We start from the raw sequence: 22,293 nt of genomic DNA, 5'->3' as shown, positions 1-22,293 counted from the left end.
TCTTGAATAACTTTAAATGATATTTAGGACATCCTAAATGAAATCTCATACTTAAAAAAATGGGAGCGATACTAGTTTCTTATAATTTTAATATCCCTTTGTGTGGATTTTATACATATATTATATATATATATACACACATACATTAAAAGCCTTTTATCTGCTCAGTAATGTTTGCCCCTTTGCTGAAATTATTATTAAAAATTACTAATTGCTGAGTCTCTTGGGACCCAGAGGAGAAATCTGGGTGATGGAGAAAATTCCCAAAAGCACCCAGAAATACTTTCTAAATTTCCATGATATATAAGTTTGTATCACCTGAGCTCTACTTATAAAAACTTCATTCCAGAATATCAGAGCATAGTAAAATCTCCTGATCTGGCTCAGCCACATCTCAGCTCCCTCTCCTTTAGAGACAAACATACAAAATAAACAAAACAAAAAACTCTTCACTGTTTAGTTGCAAGCTGTGGCTATTTCTTACTTCAGCTTCCTTTAGCTCCCTAGAAATTACTACTATAAACATCTAGCCAATTTTCTCTTTTATCTCCCTTTTCTCTTCCCAAAGTCCAATTTCCTCTATTTCCAATTACCTTCAACTAAAGTGACTTCAGATTTACACTCATTTATATAAAATCTCATATAGAGAAAAAGGTTCATAATGTAAATAAAAGGGTGCATGAATTTTGTGCAGGAAAAATGTGAGCCTGAAGAGACATATTAGTTCACCTAAACTATGAAAAGCTGACCAGTTTAAGAGGTGCTGTCAGAAACAGACATAAGAAAAAGTCACCTTGTCCATTTTCTTGAGGCTTATTTTTCTTCCAAAATTCAGATTCACGCTCAAGTTCTTCTAATTTAAAAGAAAGAGTATAAAGGTAAAAGTCATGAAATCTTTAATAGAAATGTTGATTTCATAAAACACAAAAGTCTGCAAGAACCTAAAGAGCCACTTACGTTCTCGTAGTCCAGGCACCAGCTTAAATATAATTTCCTCTAATGTATTGTCCAACCTTCGAAAGGGGGGAGAAAGAAAATACCAACAATGAAGACACCAAGATCTGACATGTAAATAGTCTGAGATGTATAATCTTATACATGTTACAAAATACATACACAATTTTAGCACATCTACTATACCACACTCTTCTGTCCATGGAACACACTTATTTACAGCCTTCCTCAGTAGTAGACTGATAACAAAAATGGTCCCAGTCCCCAGCTCTCTCTATATCCACACTCTTGAGCATGACTTTGAAATTCCTCCCTTGACTAAGAATGGAGTTTATTCCCCTGCCTTGGAAATATGGTCTGGCTTTAAAACTTGTTGAGGCCAGCAGAATGTGGCACAAGTGACTGCTTGGTTCTAAGCCTAAGCCTTAAGAGGCATCAAATGCTTTTGTCTCTATTTCTCTCTCTCAGAATCCTGCTACCATGAGAACAAGGCTGGAGGATGAGAGACAACGTAGAAGAGAGCCAGGCTGCCCTGCTGAGGCCATTTTAGACTAGTCCACAGACAGCCCACCCCCAAGATCAGCACAGCAGATTACCCAATGCGCAGCTAACTACAGTTGCATGAGGGAGCCCAGCCAAGATCAGATGAACCACCCAGCTAACCCACGGAACCAGGAGGAATAATAAATGCTTGCTTTTTCAAGCATCAATTTAGGGGTTGTCTGTTATGCAGCAACAGCTGATACGCCCATTCTCAAAATCTCTACCACAGCTCTGGCTCTTTCCTCTAAATGAAATAATCTCCATTCCTCTCTTCTGAGAAATTTAGACCACTTTATTGTTCTACCTTCTGAAATGAAAACTTTAAATGTTTATCTTGACATTTTTCTTATTTTCTTTCCTGCCATATAACTCATCTTTTTCATGGCCTTTTGTCTTCAATCCCATTCTCTTGCCCCCACAACACCCCCTTCCTGCCTCATCTCCTTCATCCTGCTCAACAACATTACTCTTCTACAAGACTACAAACACATAGAGGTTTCTCACATCTTTAAAAAAAACCCAAAACCTTTCTCAACTCATTAACTCTTTTCAAACTATTATTCTGTTTCTCAATCTTTCCTTCTAACTGGAAAAAAATGTGAAAATAAAACCTACATTATTTCTGTCACATACTCTGTTTTGCTTCTTTTACTCTACTGAACTCTCCAAATCATCCATAACTTCCATACTGAATAGGTTTAAAATTTTTAGAATTAAAATTTAAACTTAAAAATTATTTTTAAGTTTATATTTCTTCTATATTGCTCTGCAACAGTTTGACAGTGTTGTCTAACACTGCCTGCCTCCCTGAAAATTTCCTTTTTTTTTTTTAAATGTTCAAGTCTGTTCTTTATTACTAAGCATTTTTCTTTCTCCCAGCTACTTTTAAATCTGATATTCTCCCTTGCTTTGTACTCTGAACTCTTTGACCTTTTCTAAGTTCTGTCTTCCTTGGGGATTTCATCTACTTTTGCAGCTTCAAAACTAACATATAGGCAGATTATCTATCTATCTATCTATCTATCTATCTATCTATCTACCTACCTATCTGCCTATATATCACATCTCTCTGCTGATTTCAAGTTCCATATTTCCAACAGATGCTAAACATTTCAAGTACCTCCTTTTATTAATCTATGTCAAGATTGTCTCATCTATCCTCCTCCAATAAAATACTAAGTACCCCAGTCATTGTCTCGCTTTTTTTAAACTAAATTTTTAAGTGATACCATAATTCTCCCAAATCAGCTCAAAATATGAGAATGATCTTAACTTCTCTCTTTCCCTTCATTTACACATTTACTCACCAAGCCACATTTAGAGCTCCCTCTCAATATCTGTCCCACCTATTCTCCCAACAATTCTTCCATTCCTTCAATTAATTACCATTCTACTTTGAGCAGAGCAGAGGCATGCTCATAATGAATCTTCCTAAAGTACTAATCTGATTGTGTTAGTTCCCTGCTCAAGGACTAATTTCTCTCTACTACCTGACTTCATGTGTTTATATAACTTGAGTCCAACCTACAAACCATAACTGGTACTATTTGCTCACTGTCTCTCTTCTCTAGCCAACTGGCTTATTCAATTATCCCAAGAATTCCTTGTCTTTTCCAATTCATTTTTCTCCCTCATGTATTACATCCTGGCTCAAATACTCTCTGTACTCTCCGACCAAACCAATGCTACCTTATTCTTCAAGACAAGGTCATTCGTAAAGTTTTCCCAGACTATTTAATAGTAGGAGTGCATAAAAAATAGCACTTCTTACTACATACAAACAGACCAGGAACCAACTTAGTTTCATTTCTGTTTCCTCTGAAACATTACTTACTACTTTGATGTCCTTTCTGTCCTCCCAGTCCAATTTAGGACTAATCTGTTCTATGGTCAGTCATTAAATCACTTCCTTACATGTACCCTTGATTTGTCTCTCTCTTACTTGCTCAAAATTATTTAGTACAACTCAGGTTAAATCCAACTTTCCATCAACTCTGCACTGGCACCCATGCTGGATAAAAACACAACCATACTCCTTCAAATTCCTAACTACAACCCAAACATGCCTTTAAGTTTGCCAGGAATCATACTACACTCACAAGTGCACTGATTCTCTCACTCCCCCGGACAACACGCTTTTTTCTCGCCCTGACTCTCCAAATCCCTTTCCTCTATCCTTAATTTTGGCTGACAAACACTTTCTTCTCAATGAAAAATGTCAAAGCAATGAAAAACAAACTTCCACAGGCCCCGGGCACCATACCTACCTATAGCATCTGCACCATGTACTCGCTCTGTCTGCCTGCCTGTTGCTACAATTTTTTTTGTCAATGCTCCCACTGAAAACCAGTGTCTCCTCTTAGGCTGTGAGATTGCATTCCCTACTCTCCCACATGATTAACTTTCTGCTTTCTACTGGATCATTCCCTTCAAATATGCCATTATTTCTCCTACATCAAAACAAAATAAAGAACCTTCTTGGCTGCACTTGACAGCAACCCCCACCACCCCATTTCTTTGCTCCCATTTGTAGCAAAACTCCTTGAAAGAGTTGTCAATACTATACTCACTGTTGCTAATTCCTCTCCCTCCTTTCCTCTCTTAAAACAATCCAGTTAGGTTTTTGGCCTCACAGCTCTAAAGAAAGTGCTCTTTTCAAGGTTGATGACCTCCATGTTGCTAAATCCAACCATCAATTCTCACTTTTCACCTTACTTGTACCCATGAACAACAAATGACACAGGTGGATCACTCCGTCTCCTTTGACATACATACTATCTTCACTTGACTTCCAGGGCACCACACACTCCTGGATTTTCCTCTACCTCACTGTTTATGCCTTCTCAGTTTCCTGTGCTGGCTCCTTCTCTTCTCTCTGAACACTTAATGCTCAATCCTTGGTCCTTTACTCATGCCTCTCTGTACTCACTCCCTGAAGTGATCTCATCCTGCCTCACACTTTGAAAGATCTTCTATATGTTGAAGACTACCAAATGTTTTTCTCCAGCCCAGACCTCTCCCTTTGAGTTCCAGACACATATATCCACTTACCAACTTCCTCTCTTCTCTGAAATGGATAACTTAAATGTCCACAATTGAAGTCCTGATCTACCCCTTCCTTGCTCTATTATTAATCTTCCCAACTCAGTTAATGGCAGCTCCATTCTTCCAGTTGCTCAGGTCAGAAATCTTAAAGTCATGTTCAACTCTTTTCTTTATCCCATATCCTATATCCAATTCATCAGCAAACCTTGCTGGATCTACTTTCGAAATATATTCAGAATATGAGTATTTCTTGTCCCCTCCACTGCTACCACCTCTCACCAGGGTCATTGCAATTACTTTCTAACTGTTCTCCCTGCTTCTACCCTTGCCTTGTTACATGCAGGGTGTTCTCAATACAGTCATCAAAATGTTCATATCGGATCAATCCTCCAACCAAAATCCTGCAGAGGCTCCCCATTTCATTCAGAGTAAAAGACAAAATGTTTACAGTGGCCTACATGGCCCTTCATAATCTGGAATCTCATGATCTCTCTGCTCTTGTTGCCCAGTATTCTTTCCCTCACTCACTGTTCCCCAGCTGCCCAGGTCTCCTTGCTGGTCGTCCAACAAGGCGTAGATACACTCCTGACTTAGGCACTCTGCACTGGCTGCTCCCTTTACCTGGAATAGGCATGCTTTCCTAGACCTATCCATGGTTAACCTCTCACAGTCTCCAAGTCTTCGCTTAAGTCTCACTTTCCCACAGAAGCCTATCATCACCATCTTATTTAAAATTGCAATCTGCCCCTCCCTTCACACTTTTGACCTCCTCACCCCACAACACTTTCCTCTTTCTTGTCTTTGCAATTTTCACTTTCTAACATACAAGTTACTTATTATATGGTTTATTGAATGTCTCTCACTACAAAAATATTAAATCTACAAGTGCAAAGATCTTTATTTTGTCTGCAAATGGACCTCAAGCACCTAGAATAGTGCCCAGACATAGCAGGCATCCAGTAAATATTTGCTGAATGAATGATTCCCCTCATGGAGCTCTCCATCTTCCTTCTATTGCCTATATCAGTGATGTCCAATAGAAATATAATGTGAGTCAAATATGTAATTTTAAATTTTTAGTAGGAACATTAACACCAGTACTTTATACTTTTTATATAAAACTAACTTTAATGTTTTGCTATATATTAAAATATATTTAATAATACATTTAGTAATTTTTATTTATTGAACAATAGAGTTATATTTAGTAGAAAAATATTTACACTGCTTCAGGTTTTAATTGAAATTAAATTAGAAATCCCATTCCTCAGTTGCACTAGCAACATCCAAAGTGCTTAAGAGCCACATGTGGCTAATTGCTACCGTACTGGAGAGTACAAATACAGACTGCTTGTTCCCCAGGCCTGCTGCACAACTGTCATATCCCTTCACCTCTCTGCTATGCTAGAGTCATTTATTCTTTCTTGGTTTATGCTCCAGCACATCTCCCAATAGCTTACTGAGAAAAAGTACATAGAAGGTAAATTTTTTGCTACATGTGTCACAGGCAATTTAGACTTCTAATGAAGGAGGCTAAATTCCCCTTATTTCTGGCTAACAAAATCCAATTATGTTCTGGCTGCAATGTGGCCACCTTCAAGGATAATTCATGATTTGTTAAAGCATTTCAAAACCCACCACATCACTTTACCTAGTGGCTGTCATATGACCTAGTTTTGGCTAAAAAGAAGCCTGTTGTAGGAAACTTTGGTAAAGAGCTTCCCCTCCCTATGACCTCCTTAGTCTCCTGGTATACTCAGGCCTCTGAGGTCCACTCAGCTATCACCATCACCAGTTTGCTTTCTAGCTTTCAGTTTCTGCTGACATCTCTTCTGCTACCATTTCTTCTTATCCTTTAAAAAGTGTTTACTGAGAACCTGTCATGTTTCAGGAGCTATCCTAGCTGTCAAAGATACAGGATATCTTGTTTTTATTATCTCTGAGTTTATGTCTTTAAAAAAATTCCTTTGTGGTAATTTAGGTGGAATTTTAGGAGGAAAAGATCTCTATAAAGGACATCATTAAATTAAGAAAACTGGAATATGGAAGTTAGGTTAAAGTATTATACCAATGCAATCATACTGTGGTTATGTAATATAATATCCTTATTCTTAGGAAATATACACTAAAGCATTTAAGAGTAAGGGGCCATGACACATGTAACTTACCCTCAAATAGTTCAGAAAAAATAAAGCATCCAATACACATATGCACATGATAAAGCAAATGAGATAAAATGTTAATAAGAAGCTAATCTGGGTAAACAGAATGCAAGTGGCTCTTGCACTACTTTTATTTGGGGGATTCTAAGTTTGAAATTATTTCCACATAAAAAGTTAAAAAATATATGATGTTATACTTAGGCAAGGGAGCGGGTTTGATTAAACACTGACTGGATTCCTTCAGGTATCTAATGGTCAGAATCAAAAGATTAAGATAAATTGCCTTATGATGTGGCCCTTTAAGAACAGAGAAGGTAATAATTATTAATTGTCTGTTTTTATTAACAGTTTTTTTATTTAATAAAAATAAGTTATTATAGATTTTAACAGTTGGTAATAATCTTTCATTACAACTGGATATTAACAGTTTTTTACTTCAAAATTAAGAAAAGAATTATTTGAGAGAAAATGTTTGCTTTGTTCAGTTTCCTTACTGCAGTAAGGACATTTGAGGTTGGATAAATTTTATTGTGTGGGGCCTATCCTGTGCATTGTAGGATGCTTAGTAGCATCCCTGTCCCCTGCCTACTAGATGCCAGGAGCACCCACCCAGATCTGACAACCAAAAATGTCTCCAGATATTGCTAAATGTATCCTGGGGGCAAAATCACCCCTGGTTGAGAGGCACTGATATAGATCCAACCAGAACAAGGCTTGCTCAGAATTACAGACCAGAGTTGACCAGTGGTTCCCAAATGTTAGCATATATTAGCATCACCTAGAGAGCTTGCTAAATGAAGTGATCTCCAATCCCAAAGTTTCTGAGTTAGCAGGTCTGATGTGTGGTCTGAGACCTGTCACTTCTAACATGATACTAATGGTTTGGGGACCACACTTTGAAAATCACAGGGCTAGACATTTACCTGTAGAAAAATTATCCCAAACAGGCATTAAAATTGAAAAACAAAAGGCTGAAATGTAAGATTTGCAAATCCAGATTTACAGAATGATGGCAAATATCACACAGATGAGAGAGTTATGAAAGGTTCCAGAGACTATCTAGCTCTATCTTTAGATGAGTAGCTTCTTTTTTTTTTTTTTTTAAGTTCAAAAGTACTAAAAAGCTAACTCCGGAATTGACCCCTTTTGTGCTTTTCACTGGATTCTAGACCAGTAGCTTCTTAAAGATCACACAGGTGATCTGCCTTAGAGCTATGGTGGGAACAATGAAATGAAAATGGGTCTAGTGGTGAGGACACACGGCCTGTAGCTGGGGAACTGGCATTTGAAGTATTCCGTGAAACCTTAAGTCACGCCATATCACTTCTCTAGATTTCCTAATTAGGAATAAAGGGATTTGGATTAGAATCTCATAGACCACTTCCAGTTTTAAAAATATATGATTAGGCCAGGTGTGGTGGCTCACACCTTTATCCCAGCACTTTGGGAGGCCGAGGCGGGCAGATCACCTGAGGTCGGGAGTTTGAGACCAGCCTGACCAACATGGAGAAACCCTGTCTCTACTAAAAATACAAAATTAACGTGGTGGCACATGTCTGTAATCCCAGCTACTCAGGAGGCTGAGGCAGGAGAATCACCTGAACCTGGGAGGTGGAGGTTGCGGTGAGCTGAGACTGCACCATTGCACTCCAGCCTGGGCAACAAGAGTAAAACTCCACCTCAAAATAAACAAACAAATAAATAAATAAATAATATATTTTATATATATGTATATATATGATTATACTGCTAAAGTTGAGGGGTAAGTGGTAGTCTTAAAAAATCATTTAGGTTTTACATAAATGTTTATATACGTTTTGAATATATGGTAAATTAAAAAATTAATAGTCCTAATATTAGTCTTTCTATGAGTTCTCCCTTTTTCTACTACCATGTAGCTCAACATAACATAGACTATTAAAATACTGAAAATACCTGTAACCTAAAGTCACTCTTACAGTCTAAGAGAAAGTTATACTTTTAGTTTGGAAATGTATTTCTTAAATATTTAAGATGTAAAACCTTATTTTTAATACTCCTTAATAAAATACTTTAAAATAAAATGCTTTAAAATGAAAATCATAAGTCCTATATTAACTGAGTCAAGACAACATGAAATATTATGACATATAATAAAAATTAAGAGCCTATTCAATTTATGTAAATTAGATGAACTGTAAAATATAACATCCTTACCTCAACATTTCTAATGGATTTGTCTCATGAACTTGGTTGCCACACCTTGGGCAATCATTGCTATCTTCAAAGTGCTGAACAATACAAGTCTTACAGACTAAGAAGAAAGAAGATGTTAGGTTAAAATGCATCATATGAACGCTCATTTAATGTTAAACTAAGTGTAATTAGAAACAGACCTTAAGATTACTTACTACAAGTAGAGTATCATTATTTAATTAAGCTTCAAAAACCTTACAATTGTAACACTGTAATAAAACCCAACTGAAATAAAAGTCTACTGCCACAAACAAAAAGCATACGCTATCTTGCTTATTGTTTTCTTAAATGCATTCACACACCAAATACTACTCTACCCATCATCATATTAAACTAAAAAAGCTGGTGTATTTACATAAAATAGGTTTTTCTCATTTAAAGAAGTAGGACAGAAAAAGGTAAAAACTAAGTCTGCATTTATTTCCTTTGCTAAACATTTATTTAAATGCAACATAAATAACTCAATACAACTTGAGAGTTTTCAACCTGTTTGCATTATTTTTATTGGCAGGGTGCTCCAGGGACAAACTGGGAGTTATAATGGACTTTGCTGGCCTTGGCAGGGTGTAATGAGTTTCCGCTCATAGGTACTATAACTCCATGGAGCACAAAGTATGAATAATGGTATCAAGTTGGGACAAAGGCATGAGAGGTAAATTGGCAGAATGACTGAAAAACTGACAGGGATAAATAAAATTTCAAATAAAGATTCTAAACAAAGACAATGGAAATATGACTTGTGGATTTGGGGCCACAAGCCTATATAGCCCACATTTCCTACAAATACTACTAATCTCTCTGGCTATAAATCTCTCTCATCTTTCACCTAAGCTTCTACTACACATTATGCCAATGTTTTGCCCCAAAACCTTAGACAATATTTACAGTACCTGAACTAAAAAATATTAATTCAATTCCTCATCCCAATACTCCTCCTCCATTCTATTACCCTGTATAACCTGAAATTTTCACATGGTATAGACTGGCTCTCCTACTCCCCTTTCACAGCTGCATTTCAAGCTACTTCTTTCTCCTCAAGATCGACACTATCTAAAAGTTTACCTAAATGATTGGTCAAAACTAAACACTAGGATTCTTACAAATGAGATTAGGTTTGAAAATGTGACATATCACATATACTAACCAAAGCAACAATGGTCATGGAAGAACTCTACCAGGTACCTAATTTTAAAATCATTTAGTACATACAGAGATTAGCAGCATTTCCTTTTGTTTATTTATTCATTGATTCAATAGGAATTTACTGAATGCTAGGCATTATATTAGGAGTTGGGGATGCAGGGGCCAACAAAACAAAGCCCAAATTCTTATGGAGCTTATACTTTATTTAGGAAGGCAAACAAACAATTTTAGTTAGTGGTAAGTGATATTTTTACCTGCCTCCCCCTCCGCCCCCCAAAAATAAGATAGAGACAGGGTGCTGGGAGCCGGCAGCTATTTTAAATAAAGTGATCAGGATAGGACCCCTTAGCGACCCCTAAGTTGGTGACATTTGAGCAGTTTTGTTGGATGAATGTACTTGAATCCCATACTCTCTCTTTTCACCATTACACACAGCTATTAGGATAACACTGCCTTCATGACAATTCTCACAAAATGTGGGTAAAAGACAGTATCAGAAAACCTTAAAAAAAGAAAAAGCTTAGATATAAAAGCTTAGCCTAGAGCTATTATGTACAATTGAATACTTCGCCTTCTTCCCAAATTTCTTGTCCCCAAAAGGGTTTCTAAATGTCTTCTCAAGTCAAAATAATCTTTGGCAAGAGAGGACTGCCTTATTATGCCAAGTTGAAGTAGAAGACAGAGAAGCTGAATTCCTTCAGAAGATTGCTGGTATTTGCTCTTTTCCCAGGGATGATAGATAAGTCTCTGAAATTTGAGAAAGAGGCAAAAAAAAAAAAAAAAAAAAAAAAGAAAGAAATGAGAGTGGAGGGATTTTAAAAGCCTGATCCTGACATGGAGCTCTGATCCTTGTAGTTCAAAAGGTTTACTGTACTCAACGGGTTGGCAATCTTTGGTTGTCTACCAGGCTTGACCAAATAGAGAGGTATGTGACATGCCCAGAACAAGTCCTCACCTGGATCAGCCAAAAGGCTAAGGGTAGGACCCTATGCTCTCAGAAGCTATACTAAGCTAGGCTGCTCATGAAAGAGTTGTAGGGCTCAAGCATCCAAAGGTGCACACATTAAAGAGTAAAGTTATGCTAATTGCTTAAGGTCAAAGCAGCACCAGTACCCAAGAACTGTGATAGGGAATACTAATCTATATTCTAGATCTGGACTGCCCAATACAGAAGTCACTAGCCACATGTGGCTACTAAGCATTTGAAATGTGGCTAGTTTAAGTTCAGATGTAATGTAAGTATAAAATACACACTAGACTTCAGACATAACCTGAACAGGTAATCTCAATAATTTTATATTAATTACATTTTGAAATGACAATATTTTAGAGACATTGGGTTAAATATATTATTAAAATTAATTTTACTGGTTTCTTTTTTAGTGTGGCTACTAGAAAATTTTAAATTATACACATGGCTCACATTTTATATCTACTGAAGGGTGCTATTCTAGATGGAGACAGAATCCCTCCTATCAAGAGGTGAATTTATTTTCACACCAACAACTGAGATACAGTATCTTATTCCACTTTTGCTGGTAAAAAAGAGGTTTCAATAGGCCCAGTCACCTGCCTATTCTGGTGAATGGCAGCAAAAAGACCTAAATTCAGGTTTTCTGATGCTAATTTTTTATTTTTTTATTTTTTTTAGATGGATTCTCACTCTGTCGCCTCAGCTAGAGTGCAGTGGTGCAATCTCGGCTCACTGCAACCTCTGCCTCCCAGGTTCAAGTGATTCTCCTGCCTCAGCCTCCCTAGTAGCTGGGATTACAGGCGCCCATCACCATGCCTGGCTAATTATTTGTATTTTTAGTAGAGACGGGGTTTCGCCATGTTGGCCAGGCTGGTCTCCAACTTCCGGCCTCAAGTAATCCGCCCACCTCGGCCTCCCAAAGTGCTGGAATTACAGGCGTGAGCCACTGCGTCCAGCACTGATGTGAATTTTTGAAAGCATTTTTTCAGAGGCTAATACCAAAAACTGTTTTTCCTGACAATTTTTTTTTTCAGATAGTTTTAGTAAAAGACAACTTTAAGATGCTGAACAATGTAATATTCTGACTTGTTTTCTTTTTCGTTTGGATGATTTGGTAGTGTTGTCATTACTGTTATTATCACAGTTAACACTTAATGGGTTTACGTACCACGCATTATCTTAAATATGCACATGTATCCAACATATTATGTCCATGTATGTCCTAATCAACATATATTTAATTCAATACAATTTAATAATCTAATCTTTACTACATTCCTATTAATTAGATAGCATTTGTCCTCTTATAAAGAAATGAGTAGAGAATTTGAGCAAGTTGTCTAAAATTATGAAGCTAGTAAGTGGTTAAAACCAATATTTGAATCCATTTTCTTAACCAATGTACGTGTGATACATTTTCTTCACACTTTATTTACACAGATCTACAATATATAGAAAAAGAATGTCTTATTCCTTATTTTAGGAGCCTTAAATATGTCTAGTTGTACAATTAGATCTCCTTTTAAACTGTATAGAGCCCTTTTCAGTAGCTTATTTGTTCCTTTAAAAAAATCTCTAGAAGATACATCTCCCACATGGCTTTTAAAAACTGTTAAATAAAGCACAACCTTATATAAATTAGAACCTGAGGAAATCCAGGCTTGAAGCTCGGTGAAACTGGAAAAAGTAAAATGAGGATTTGGTTTCCCTTAGATGCTTAAAAAACTTCTCATTACTACAAAACTCACCTCTAATTCTTAGTTTATAATTTGAAGTCCATACTAGCAGTACAGCACATTTTTAAAATATCTTATAGATTTAATGCCAAACTCTCTAACTGCTCAACTGCTGTAGTGGTTAACCCAGTTGGTCCAAGAATGATGTTAAAAAGGTCCTAGTCTAAGGTTAAGACTATGTATACAGACCAAGTAGAGTCTTCATTCTCCACAGCTACTCCACACAGATTCTATAGCCATAAGAAGCACCTGGGTCAGAAAGGGAATTAGGCTCACCAAAGATGTCCTCAGGTGGGAGAACACTTAAGTAACAACTTAGCTAATATTTAATGAGCACTAACCAAATATCAGGCTTGGTCTCAGGACTTTGTATGGATTATAGTATGGACAGTTACTATCCTCCCTTGGCAGGTGAGGAATGTAGCGCTGGAGAGCCTGAGTAGGCTGCTCACAGCTGCACAGCTGTGCAGCAAAGATGGTATCCATCCCTGGGCTGCGCAGCTCCAGGCCTAAAATCCAAACTACTATGCAATGCATCTTAGAATTAATAACATTTGGTCCCTGGCATCAAAATCAAAATCATATTTTTTTTATTTATTATTATTTATTTGTTTGTTTAAGACAGGGTCTTACTCTGGTCATCCAGGCTGGAGTGCAGTGGCATGATCATGGTTCACTGCAACCTCAAACTACTGGGCTCAAGTGATCCTCCTGCCTCAGCCTCCTGAGTAGTTGGGACTACAGGTATGGGCCACTGTATTAGTCTGTTTTCACGCTGCTGATAAAGACATACCTGAGACTTTGCAATTCACAAAAGAGGTTTATTGGACTTACAGTTCCAAATGGCTGGGGAGGCCTCACAATCAAGGCAGAAGTCAAGGAGGAGCAAGTCACATCTTACGTGAATGGCAGCAGGCAAAAAGAGTTTGTGCAAGGGAACTCCCCTTTTCAAAACCACCAGATCTCATGAGACTTATTCACTATTGAGAAAACAGTGTGAGAAAGACCCACCCCCATGATTCAATTACCTCCCACTGGGTTCCTCCCACAACACATGGAAATTGTGGGAGTTACAATTCAATTTGAGATTTGGGTGGGGACACAGTCAAACCATATCGGCTACCATGCTCGGCTAATTTTTAAAATTTTTGCAGAGACAGGATCTTGTCACATTGCCCAGGCTGGTCTCAAACTCCTACATTAAAGCGATCCCCCTGCCTCAGCCTCTCAAAGTACTGGGATTAACCAGCACACCTGGCCCTTTATATTTACCTCATCACAAACATCATTAAACTTTTGCCTAATGTTTACTAAGTGAATTCCCTACTTTTACCATTTGTTAGACTTGAACGAGGTTGTTGGAAAAATTAATAGAAAAATGGCCACTGCATCATCTAAAGCAGTGGTTCTAAAATTTAAATGGGCATCACGATCACTAATTAGAATTTTTAAAGAATTGACTCAGAGGCTCCATCCCAGACCAATTAATTCAGAATATCTAGGAGATTAGCACCAGGACTGTAACTCTACAAAAACCTCTCACTGATGCAGCCAAAAGATGACTGGGAAACATTGGCCAAGGGAGACTAGGAGGTAGTCACAAAAATCTTACTGACTAGTACAATTGTTAGGGTGCTCATTCCAGGATTTGGCTCTCTGCTAAACCATCATCATAAGTCACTTTATTATCACCATTAAGAAACCACTATGACAGGACAAAAAATAATTAAAGAATTTGTGATCAATGTACTCTCCCTATAATGCAGATATACATGAAAAACCAAGGTAGTATAGCATAGTTGTTCCAGATAATCTTGAGGCAGACTGCCTAGATCTGAATCCCAGTACTACCATTAGGCAAACTACTTTGTGTTTCTGTGTACAAGGGAGATAACAAAGGTACCTATCTCACAGGATTCTTGTGAGGCTTAAAGGAGATAATATATGTAAAGTTTACTGGTTTACAGTGTCTGGTAACTTGTAAGTATTCAATAAATGTGAGCTTTACCATAAATTAGATCACTGGATGAGCATAAAATGATAAGCAGAATCAGCATCACAATACTGAATAATATCAGACTATGATTAGTTTGATGCACTAATCATAAATAACAGATATCGTGCTGATGGAACTTGAAATGTGTATCATTCACTGGTATTAATTCCCTGCTGCCATTTCTGCCCTAGCCATTTCTACCCTAGTGATAGCCTTGCAACTCAAGTATGAAATTTAAGACACATTGCTTCACCTGAATAGGAAGAGCCTATCTTTGAATGTAGTACATTTCTTTTACTGCGGTAGGGTGAGATGTGTGTCCAAGATTGACTAATGCTTTTCTATTATGCATTCTTTCCTTCGCTTTATGTTTAATTTATGTTAAAAATAAACATATGTTTAAATTCCAGTACAGTCCCACTGGTCTAGAAGCTATTTTGTTTTGCCTCTTCCCAATTACTTTGCATATACCCGCTCTGATGCACTATTACATGTTGATTTCATAGTTGAACTATTATAGAGCTATCCTATTTCCTATTTTCAAGTTCTTGAGGGTGTCTACACAAAAGGTACAAGGTCATTTGTTGTTGCTATCTTAGATGTATGTGTGGTCCACCCAGGTCTCTTATGTATCACAGAGAGTGAGCTTCCCAGCTTTGATGTCAAAATATACAAATTTCTGCTCTTGAGTGCTAATTCTGCTATCATTGATGATAAAACAATAATAATCTTTTCTCTCATGGCTTTAAGTGTCTTCATTCATTAGTAATGCTCTGTTTATTAAAACTGACCAAAGGCTGACTTCCTTTGTTAAAATCTTTTAGATGTGTTGGTTTTATCTGTCAACTTAGAGGCATATTTTTTCTTCCTTCCTTAAGCAATTCACAATCTTCATACATATTTCTTGATAATGCTCATTTTATATACATTTTTGTCTTGAAAACTCTTATCTGTTAACAGTTTATAAGTAAACTGTGGTCATGTTCAAAGAGAAGAGGCATCAGTTTCCTGCTTTTTATACCTATTCTTATACGTGAAACTAACACTAATTTAAAAAGTCCAGAATAGTTGTAATTCGCTTCCATGCATCTTCTTGTTTTATTTGTATAATGAATTATTCTCTTATGTATGTATATGTGTATATATATTATATAATGTGCCATATATTGGCATGTTTCTTTCTTTCAAAGGCCTACACGAGTTGCAATTTCACAGAGAACCCTAAAGACAGCATTTTCTTCTACTGAGTACAACACTTTATTTTTTATTTTTATTTTTTGCTAAGACAAAGCAACAGGCAGCGAAGCACACCTTGCTTGAACAGGGTTAGGAAAGACTCTGGGGGTTTAAGCATGGTCTGGGGATCTTAGACTGAGCAAGCCAGCAGAGCCTGAAAGGTCTAGGAAGGCAGAAAAGGTTACCCTACTTCTGTAGGCTGGCTTGTAGAGTCGAGTGGGACCTCAAGGTCATAGAGGCTGGTAGCTCAGTGAGTGCTGCGATGGCCCCATTCCCCGTCTTACCAATATAAATTCCATGATCAATCAAAATAATCAATTCCTCACACATACCCTTGATAGTGTCACTCTTTTGTACTTCGACTCCCCTTCCCTTCTCTTCTTTGGTCATACTTGCTCAACTAAACTCTAATCCTGGCTAACTCTATCTAACTCTCTATGTACTCTGCCTCTACAAGATTACAGTGGAACTTTGTGGAAGAAAAACATGCAACCATGCTGACTGGTCTCTCACCTTAAATTCATGACCATGAACCTCAAGTGAATCCTTCATCTGCCAGGCTGTCAAACTCAATGCCCCAAGTCCACTACGCTCCTTGCCAGTATTTCACACCTTCTCCTCTCTCTTCAAACCCCCAACATATCCTCCTCCATCCTCACTCTCCACTGAGGACCTCACTTTCTATTTTACTGAAAACAAAAGGAAATAATATAACTGAAACAAAGAGAACTTTTACCACCACACCTATTCACCTACTAGCATCTATATTTTGTGTTCTTGCCTGTTTCCAGAACTTCATGTACCTATCTAAAGCCATCCTCTGCCCTATATGCCAGATCCTGTCACCATGACCTAAGAACACTGATCAAGTAATTGTCCCCTTTCACTTACATCTTTTGCCATCTACTGAAGATTCTTAATGACATTTAAACATATTTCCCCAGCTCAAAAAGAACCCCCTAAAACCACTTCTGTTGACCCTACTTCCCTCATTAGCTATTTATTTGTTTTCTTTTGCAGTAAAACTCCTTGAGATAGTGGCACTTATTCTCTTTAGCTCCTCTCTTCCCATTCTTTTTTCACCTTTTCTTTACTTTATTAAGATTAAATACTTATGTATTCATAGTATAATATTCAAAACCAGAAAATAAAATTTTTCCATCTGCTGACATTATCCAGACTTTTGCTCCTACCACTTCATTGAAACTGCTCTTGAAAAGACCACCATGACCTATGCATTGCTAAATCTAGGAATCTATTCTCAACCCCATCTTACTCAACCCACTTAACACAGTTGATCCCACCTCCTCAACACTATGTGTTTACTTTGCCTTCTAGGACCCACTATTCCCATTGTCCTCCTATCTCACTGATTTCTCCTTTTAGTGGTACCTCAGGGCTCAGTCCTTGGTCTTCCCTTCAAACTTTCATTGTTTAAATAATGATGCATATGCTGCTCATTCTAGGAGTCATAAGTCCAACTCCCGAATGGACATCTCCATTTGAATATGTTATAGCTTACACTCCTTTTTCTTTTCATGACCCACATACAATTCATGAGCAAATATGAATTTACCTTCAAAACCTATTAAGATTCTGATCACTTTTTACCACCACCTTGATGCAAGCCATTACCATCTCCTGCCTGGATTACTGCAATGGCCTCCTAACAGGTCTGCTTTCAACATAGTGGTCTGAGTGATTCTTTTAAACATAAATCAGATCATATAATTCTTCTACTCAAAACCCTGCCTGAAATGGATCTTCATTTCTCTCAGAGTAAAAGCAAAATCCTTAAGACAGCTCTACAAGAACTGCGCCATGTGCCTGCGGCCATGCCCACCCCCATCACCTCTAACACTCCTTCACTCACTGCTGTCCAGCCATATGGGCCTCAGGTTCATTTCTCAACAAGTCAGTCACACTCCTGCTTTAGAGTCTTTAATCTTAACATTCCCTCTACCTGCAACACCTCTCCCCTCAGATATCTGGCTAACTCCTTTACCTGGTCTTTGTTCAAAAGTCAGTCTTAATGAGGCCTACCCTCAGCACAAGTTTACTTAAAATTGTAACACCTCACTGGCCAATTTCCTTTACTCAGCTTGACTTTCCCCTTTTCTACAGTATTTCTCACCTAATATAATATACACTATCATTTGTTTATTGCCTACTAGGTTGTTTGATGAGTCTCAAGTGCCCAGAATTGTATCTGGAAGACAAAGTGCTTAGTAATGATTTATAATATAAATGAGAACACAATGGTTAGGAATACTAAAGGGAACCAAAATTGTAGACCCTACACGTGTTACTATTGCAGTCAAGTCAGAAAGAAGATTACATTTTCAACTAAAGCAAGGGAGACGACTGAGTTTACTAGTAATTTTTTTGACAATTAAAGTAAGTTAGGTCAGGCACTGGTGGCTCCTGCCTGTAATTCCAGCACTATGGGAGGCTGATGTGGGAGGACTGCTTGAGTCCAGGAGTTCAAGAGCAGCCTGGGCAACATGGTAAGATCCCGTCTCTAAAATAAATAGGCTGGGCATGGTGGCTGACACCTATAATCCCAGCACTTTGGGAGGTCAAGGCAGATTGATCACTTGAGCCCAGGAGTTCGAGACCAGGCTGGGCAACATGGCCAAACCCCGTCTCTACACAAAATACAAAAAAACTAGCTGGGCATGGTGGTGCACACCTGTAACACAGCTACTCAGAAAGCTGAGGTAGGAAGATCGCTTGAGACTGTGGGAGATGGAAGCGGGGTAGGGAGGTTGCAGTGAGCCGAGATCTCGCCATTGCACTCCAGCCTGGGCGACAGAGTGAGACCCTGTCTCTAAATAAATAAATGTTAGTTCAATATAAACTAAAATATAACATTGATCATTTGCTATTAATTGAATGTCAGTGGTTCTGACATTATATATTCATATATGTATATATGAATACATATATATTCTGAGAAAATATAGCTTTGCTTGCTGGCTTTAAATTTTTGATATAATACTGGTAAAAATCAGTACATATAAAACACCAGAAGTCTTCAGAGTATCCAAATGAAAATTATCTTTTGTCTTTTTTACAAAGTTAGACTAATTGTTTATAATGCTTATATTGAACCCTTGTGCTAGACTCTTAAACATACCTGTATACTGATCATGATTTCTAACCATGAATATTTTTGTAGTTTAGGTTACACACTTTTTCTCAACCCAACCCTGATATCAGTTCCAACTCATTCTGACCAAGATATAGTCTCATAAGTCAATATAGAAGATTTCACTTTTTTACTTCTGTTGTCCTTTGGTTTTGTGCTTTAGTGTCCACTATGACGTTTTGCGCAACTATTTAAACATTCCTTGCTATCTAATACATAGTTTCAAAGGCTAAAAGAACTATACACATAACTTTAACATTATTACTAACAATAGATGACACCGAGATTAAGACCTATAATTATTCCTTATTTTAAAAAAGTCATCAAAATGAACACTATAATCACTTTCACGAATGAATGACTAGTTTCTGCCAAAATACTGTTTGAAATATGTAACATCAGTATACCAATGACATCATTTCTAGTATATCTTAAAACATTATATTTGCACCTACTGAGACAATAAATATAATTTCTATTTTGGCCCTTTTTATTCCAAAACACGTTTTTTATTCTTATTAAGAATACATTATTGTAAAGTTCAATTTATATCTTTTTTTCATTAAAATGGCTATTCATTCAGAATAATAAATTCAGATCAGTATTGGGTACATAACAGCTACATAGTCATGAAAACATAGGTTTATTTTATAAATATTAGCTATAATTTTAATTAACATGTTGCTTAAAAATTTTTAGAAAATAAAGCTAAGCAGAAAGAAGAAAAATAAAATTAGGAAAATGTCATAACATATATTATGTAGATGTACCTGAGTCACATATCCAGGATTCAGAACTCAGCTGTAGCACTTACTGGCTGTTACTTAACCTTTCTCAGTCTTACCTCTGGAATAAGAATCTGAAATACTCTTCCCTTAAACCTTTTCATAGATTGATCCTTCCTATTATTTTAGTCCCTGCTCAGATGGCCACTCCCAAGAAAGACCTTTCTGTTTTTAACTCATAGCATTTGTCATGTATAGCACCTGAAATTCCACTTTACTTACTTATTGTCTGTCCTATTAGAATGTTAAGTTCTAGGAGGGCACAGACTATGCCTGTTCTATTTATTGCTGTGTTGCAGTGGCTAGAATAGTGACTGGCACATGTAAAAGTTAATGAACATTTGTTGATGCTTAAATAATACCACCTAACTAGAAGGGTTCTTGGTTGGGTAAAATAAAACAATGAATGTAAAGCTCATGATGCCCCATATAACAAACATTCAATAAAACAATAGCTAATATTTCATTCCTTTATTAGCATTTAACAATTATATGATTAAAAGTACAAACTGCCTACTTTAAAGGATGCTAGTATTATAAATGTCTGATCCAAAGCAGCGCTTCTTAAACTTTAGTGTACCAGAGAATCACCTGCAGGGCTTGTTACTACAGATTTCTGGCCTTCTCTCCAGAGATTCTGATTCAGTAAGTCTACAGTGAAGCCCCAAAATGTGCACCTCTATCTAATAAGTTCCCAGGTGATGTTGCTGATGGTGGATGCAGCAAATTCAGAGGTTTCACTTTGAGTAGCATGTGTATGTAGTGTAAGATTTTGAAATATTGAATATCAAAGCATCATGAGTTCTCTGTACCTTAAGTACTTGTATATTTATGATATTTGTTCAAAAACAATAAATGGTTGGTAGTACTTAAATTCTGTCATCTTAGGGTTAAGTTATTCCTTCTTACATATTATCACATAAAATCGCCGAGTCTCTTATCACGTCAACTATATTATCAATTAATCCTTCTTTGTAGAAGTTAAAAAATAAGTATAACAATGTGTTTTTGCAAATAATTTATTCTTAGGTTAGGGATTACTGCCATAATCTCTGAAGAGCAGAAAGAGGAAAGAAAGCTTTCCTTTTCTGTACCACAGAATTCTATGTCTATAAACATCCTTTTTTTTCTAAGGAAAGAATCACTAGATTCTTAGAGGGGCCTCTGACCACAAAAGCATTAAGAACCAATACACTGTATTGGTCACATTTGAGCTGCTGGAACATAGCTCCTTTGTCCTTAGTTTAAGTAAAAAGTCTTTTGTTTTAAGTCAACAACCTATACCACACCCAGCAGATACATTCTAAGCAGCTTTAAAGTTTCTCTTTTCACCAGGGTCACCTGGTGAGAGACAGAACATCCTTTAATCTAGGGCCATCAATTTCTAGTCCCCAGTCCAGAGTCTCTCCCTCTCCCTAAGACCCCAAAGATGCCTATGTAGATCCTAGGAGACAGTTTTCCTAAATTTGTACTTCCTAACCAACATTGCCTATATGCGTTTCAAGTTACCTATCACTGCATTTGAATCTTTGAAAGGAAAAATACACAATAAAATAACTTATTAGCCATGTATTTATTCATTTAAGATTTTATTGAGACACTTAACCCAAATCTGCATGTGGTAGGGCACATCTTAGAGGGGATGAGTTCTAAAGGATGGGTAACTGCTAGCTGGGCACAGAGGAGGCATTCATTTCAAGGAGAGCAAACAGCTGAACCAAGTATTTGTATGTGTGAGTGTTAGGTGGTAGGGGAGGAAGTGGTAGGCAGAAACCAGTCACCACTAAGTAGCTTTAATGTATCCTGAGGTCAACAGGATACCTTTAGGAAATTTTAGGGTGGGTTAAGAGTGATAATGATAAAGACAGTAAGCTGTTTTTAATTATTACCACTTGGACACAGTTAAGAATGTGCTGCAGTGGCTTTGGTGAGATGTAATAAGAATCTGAATGAGAACAGTAACAGAGGTATGAAACTAAAGGGACAGATTTGAGAAGTATTAAAGAGAGAGACCAGCAGGACTTTGCCCAGTTTTGTTAGTGAGGGTAAAGAGTCAAGCATGGAGCATATTTCTTGCTTGGATAACTGAGTGCTGGCATCCCATTTGATCATTCGTAGATATGCTGAGTTTCAGGTGGCTTCAGGACATCCAAGCGGACATCCAGTAGGATTCTGCAGCTAAGAAGAAAAGTGTAAGCCAAAAATAAAGATTTGAGAGGCCTCAGCATAGGTAGCTGAAGTCTCAGAATACATGAGTTCACACAGGAAAAAAAGAAAAACATACATCTAAATACATGTGTTAGAAATTTCTTCTTGGCATTTAAGTTTGTTCAA

The 22,293-nt window shown here is 37.2% G+C and overlaps 1 protein-coding gene across 6 annotated transcripts in view; it reads right to left on the bottom strand.

The window, feature by feature from the left end:
- Positions 1-22,293, bottom strand: part of PCGF5 (polycomb group ring finger 5) — a 122,453-nt gene that overhangs the window by 34,805 nt on the left and 65,355 nt on the right. For all 6 annotated transcript variants that reach the window (XM_054503689.2, XM_054503687.2, XM_063669979.1 and 3 more), the window contains exons 3-5: positions 8,901-8,997; positions 958-1,013; positions 794-853 (exon numbers count right to left, since the gene is read on the bottom strand). In XM_054503689.2, coding sequence (XP_054359664.1) covers positions 794-853; positions 958-1,013; positions 8,901-8,997 — 213 coding nt within the window. The remainder of the gene's footprint in view (positions 1-793; positions 854-957; positions 1,014-8,900; positions 8,998-22,293) is intronic.

The sequence above is a fragment of the Pongo pygmaeus genome, chromosome 8, assembly GCF_028885625.2.
Source record: "Pongo pygmaeus isolate AG05252 chromosome 8, NHGRI_mPonPyg2-v2.0_pri, whole genome shotgun sequence".
In the NCBI taxonomy this organism is placed as follows: domain Eukaryota; kingdom Metazoa; phylum Chordata; class Mammalia; order Primates; family Hominidae; genus Pongo; species Pongo pygmaeus.
The sequence above is the reverse complement of the archived record's forward strand: the minus strand, read 5'-3'. Positions and strand labels throughout refer to the sequence as shown.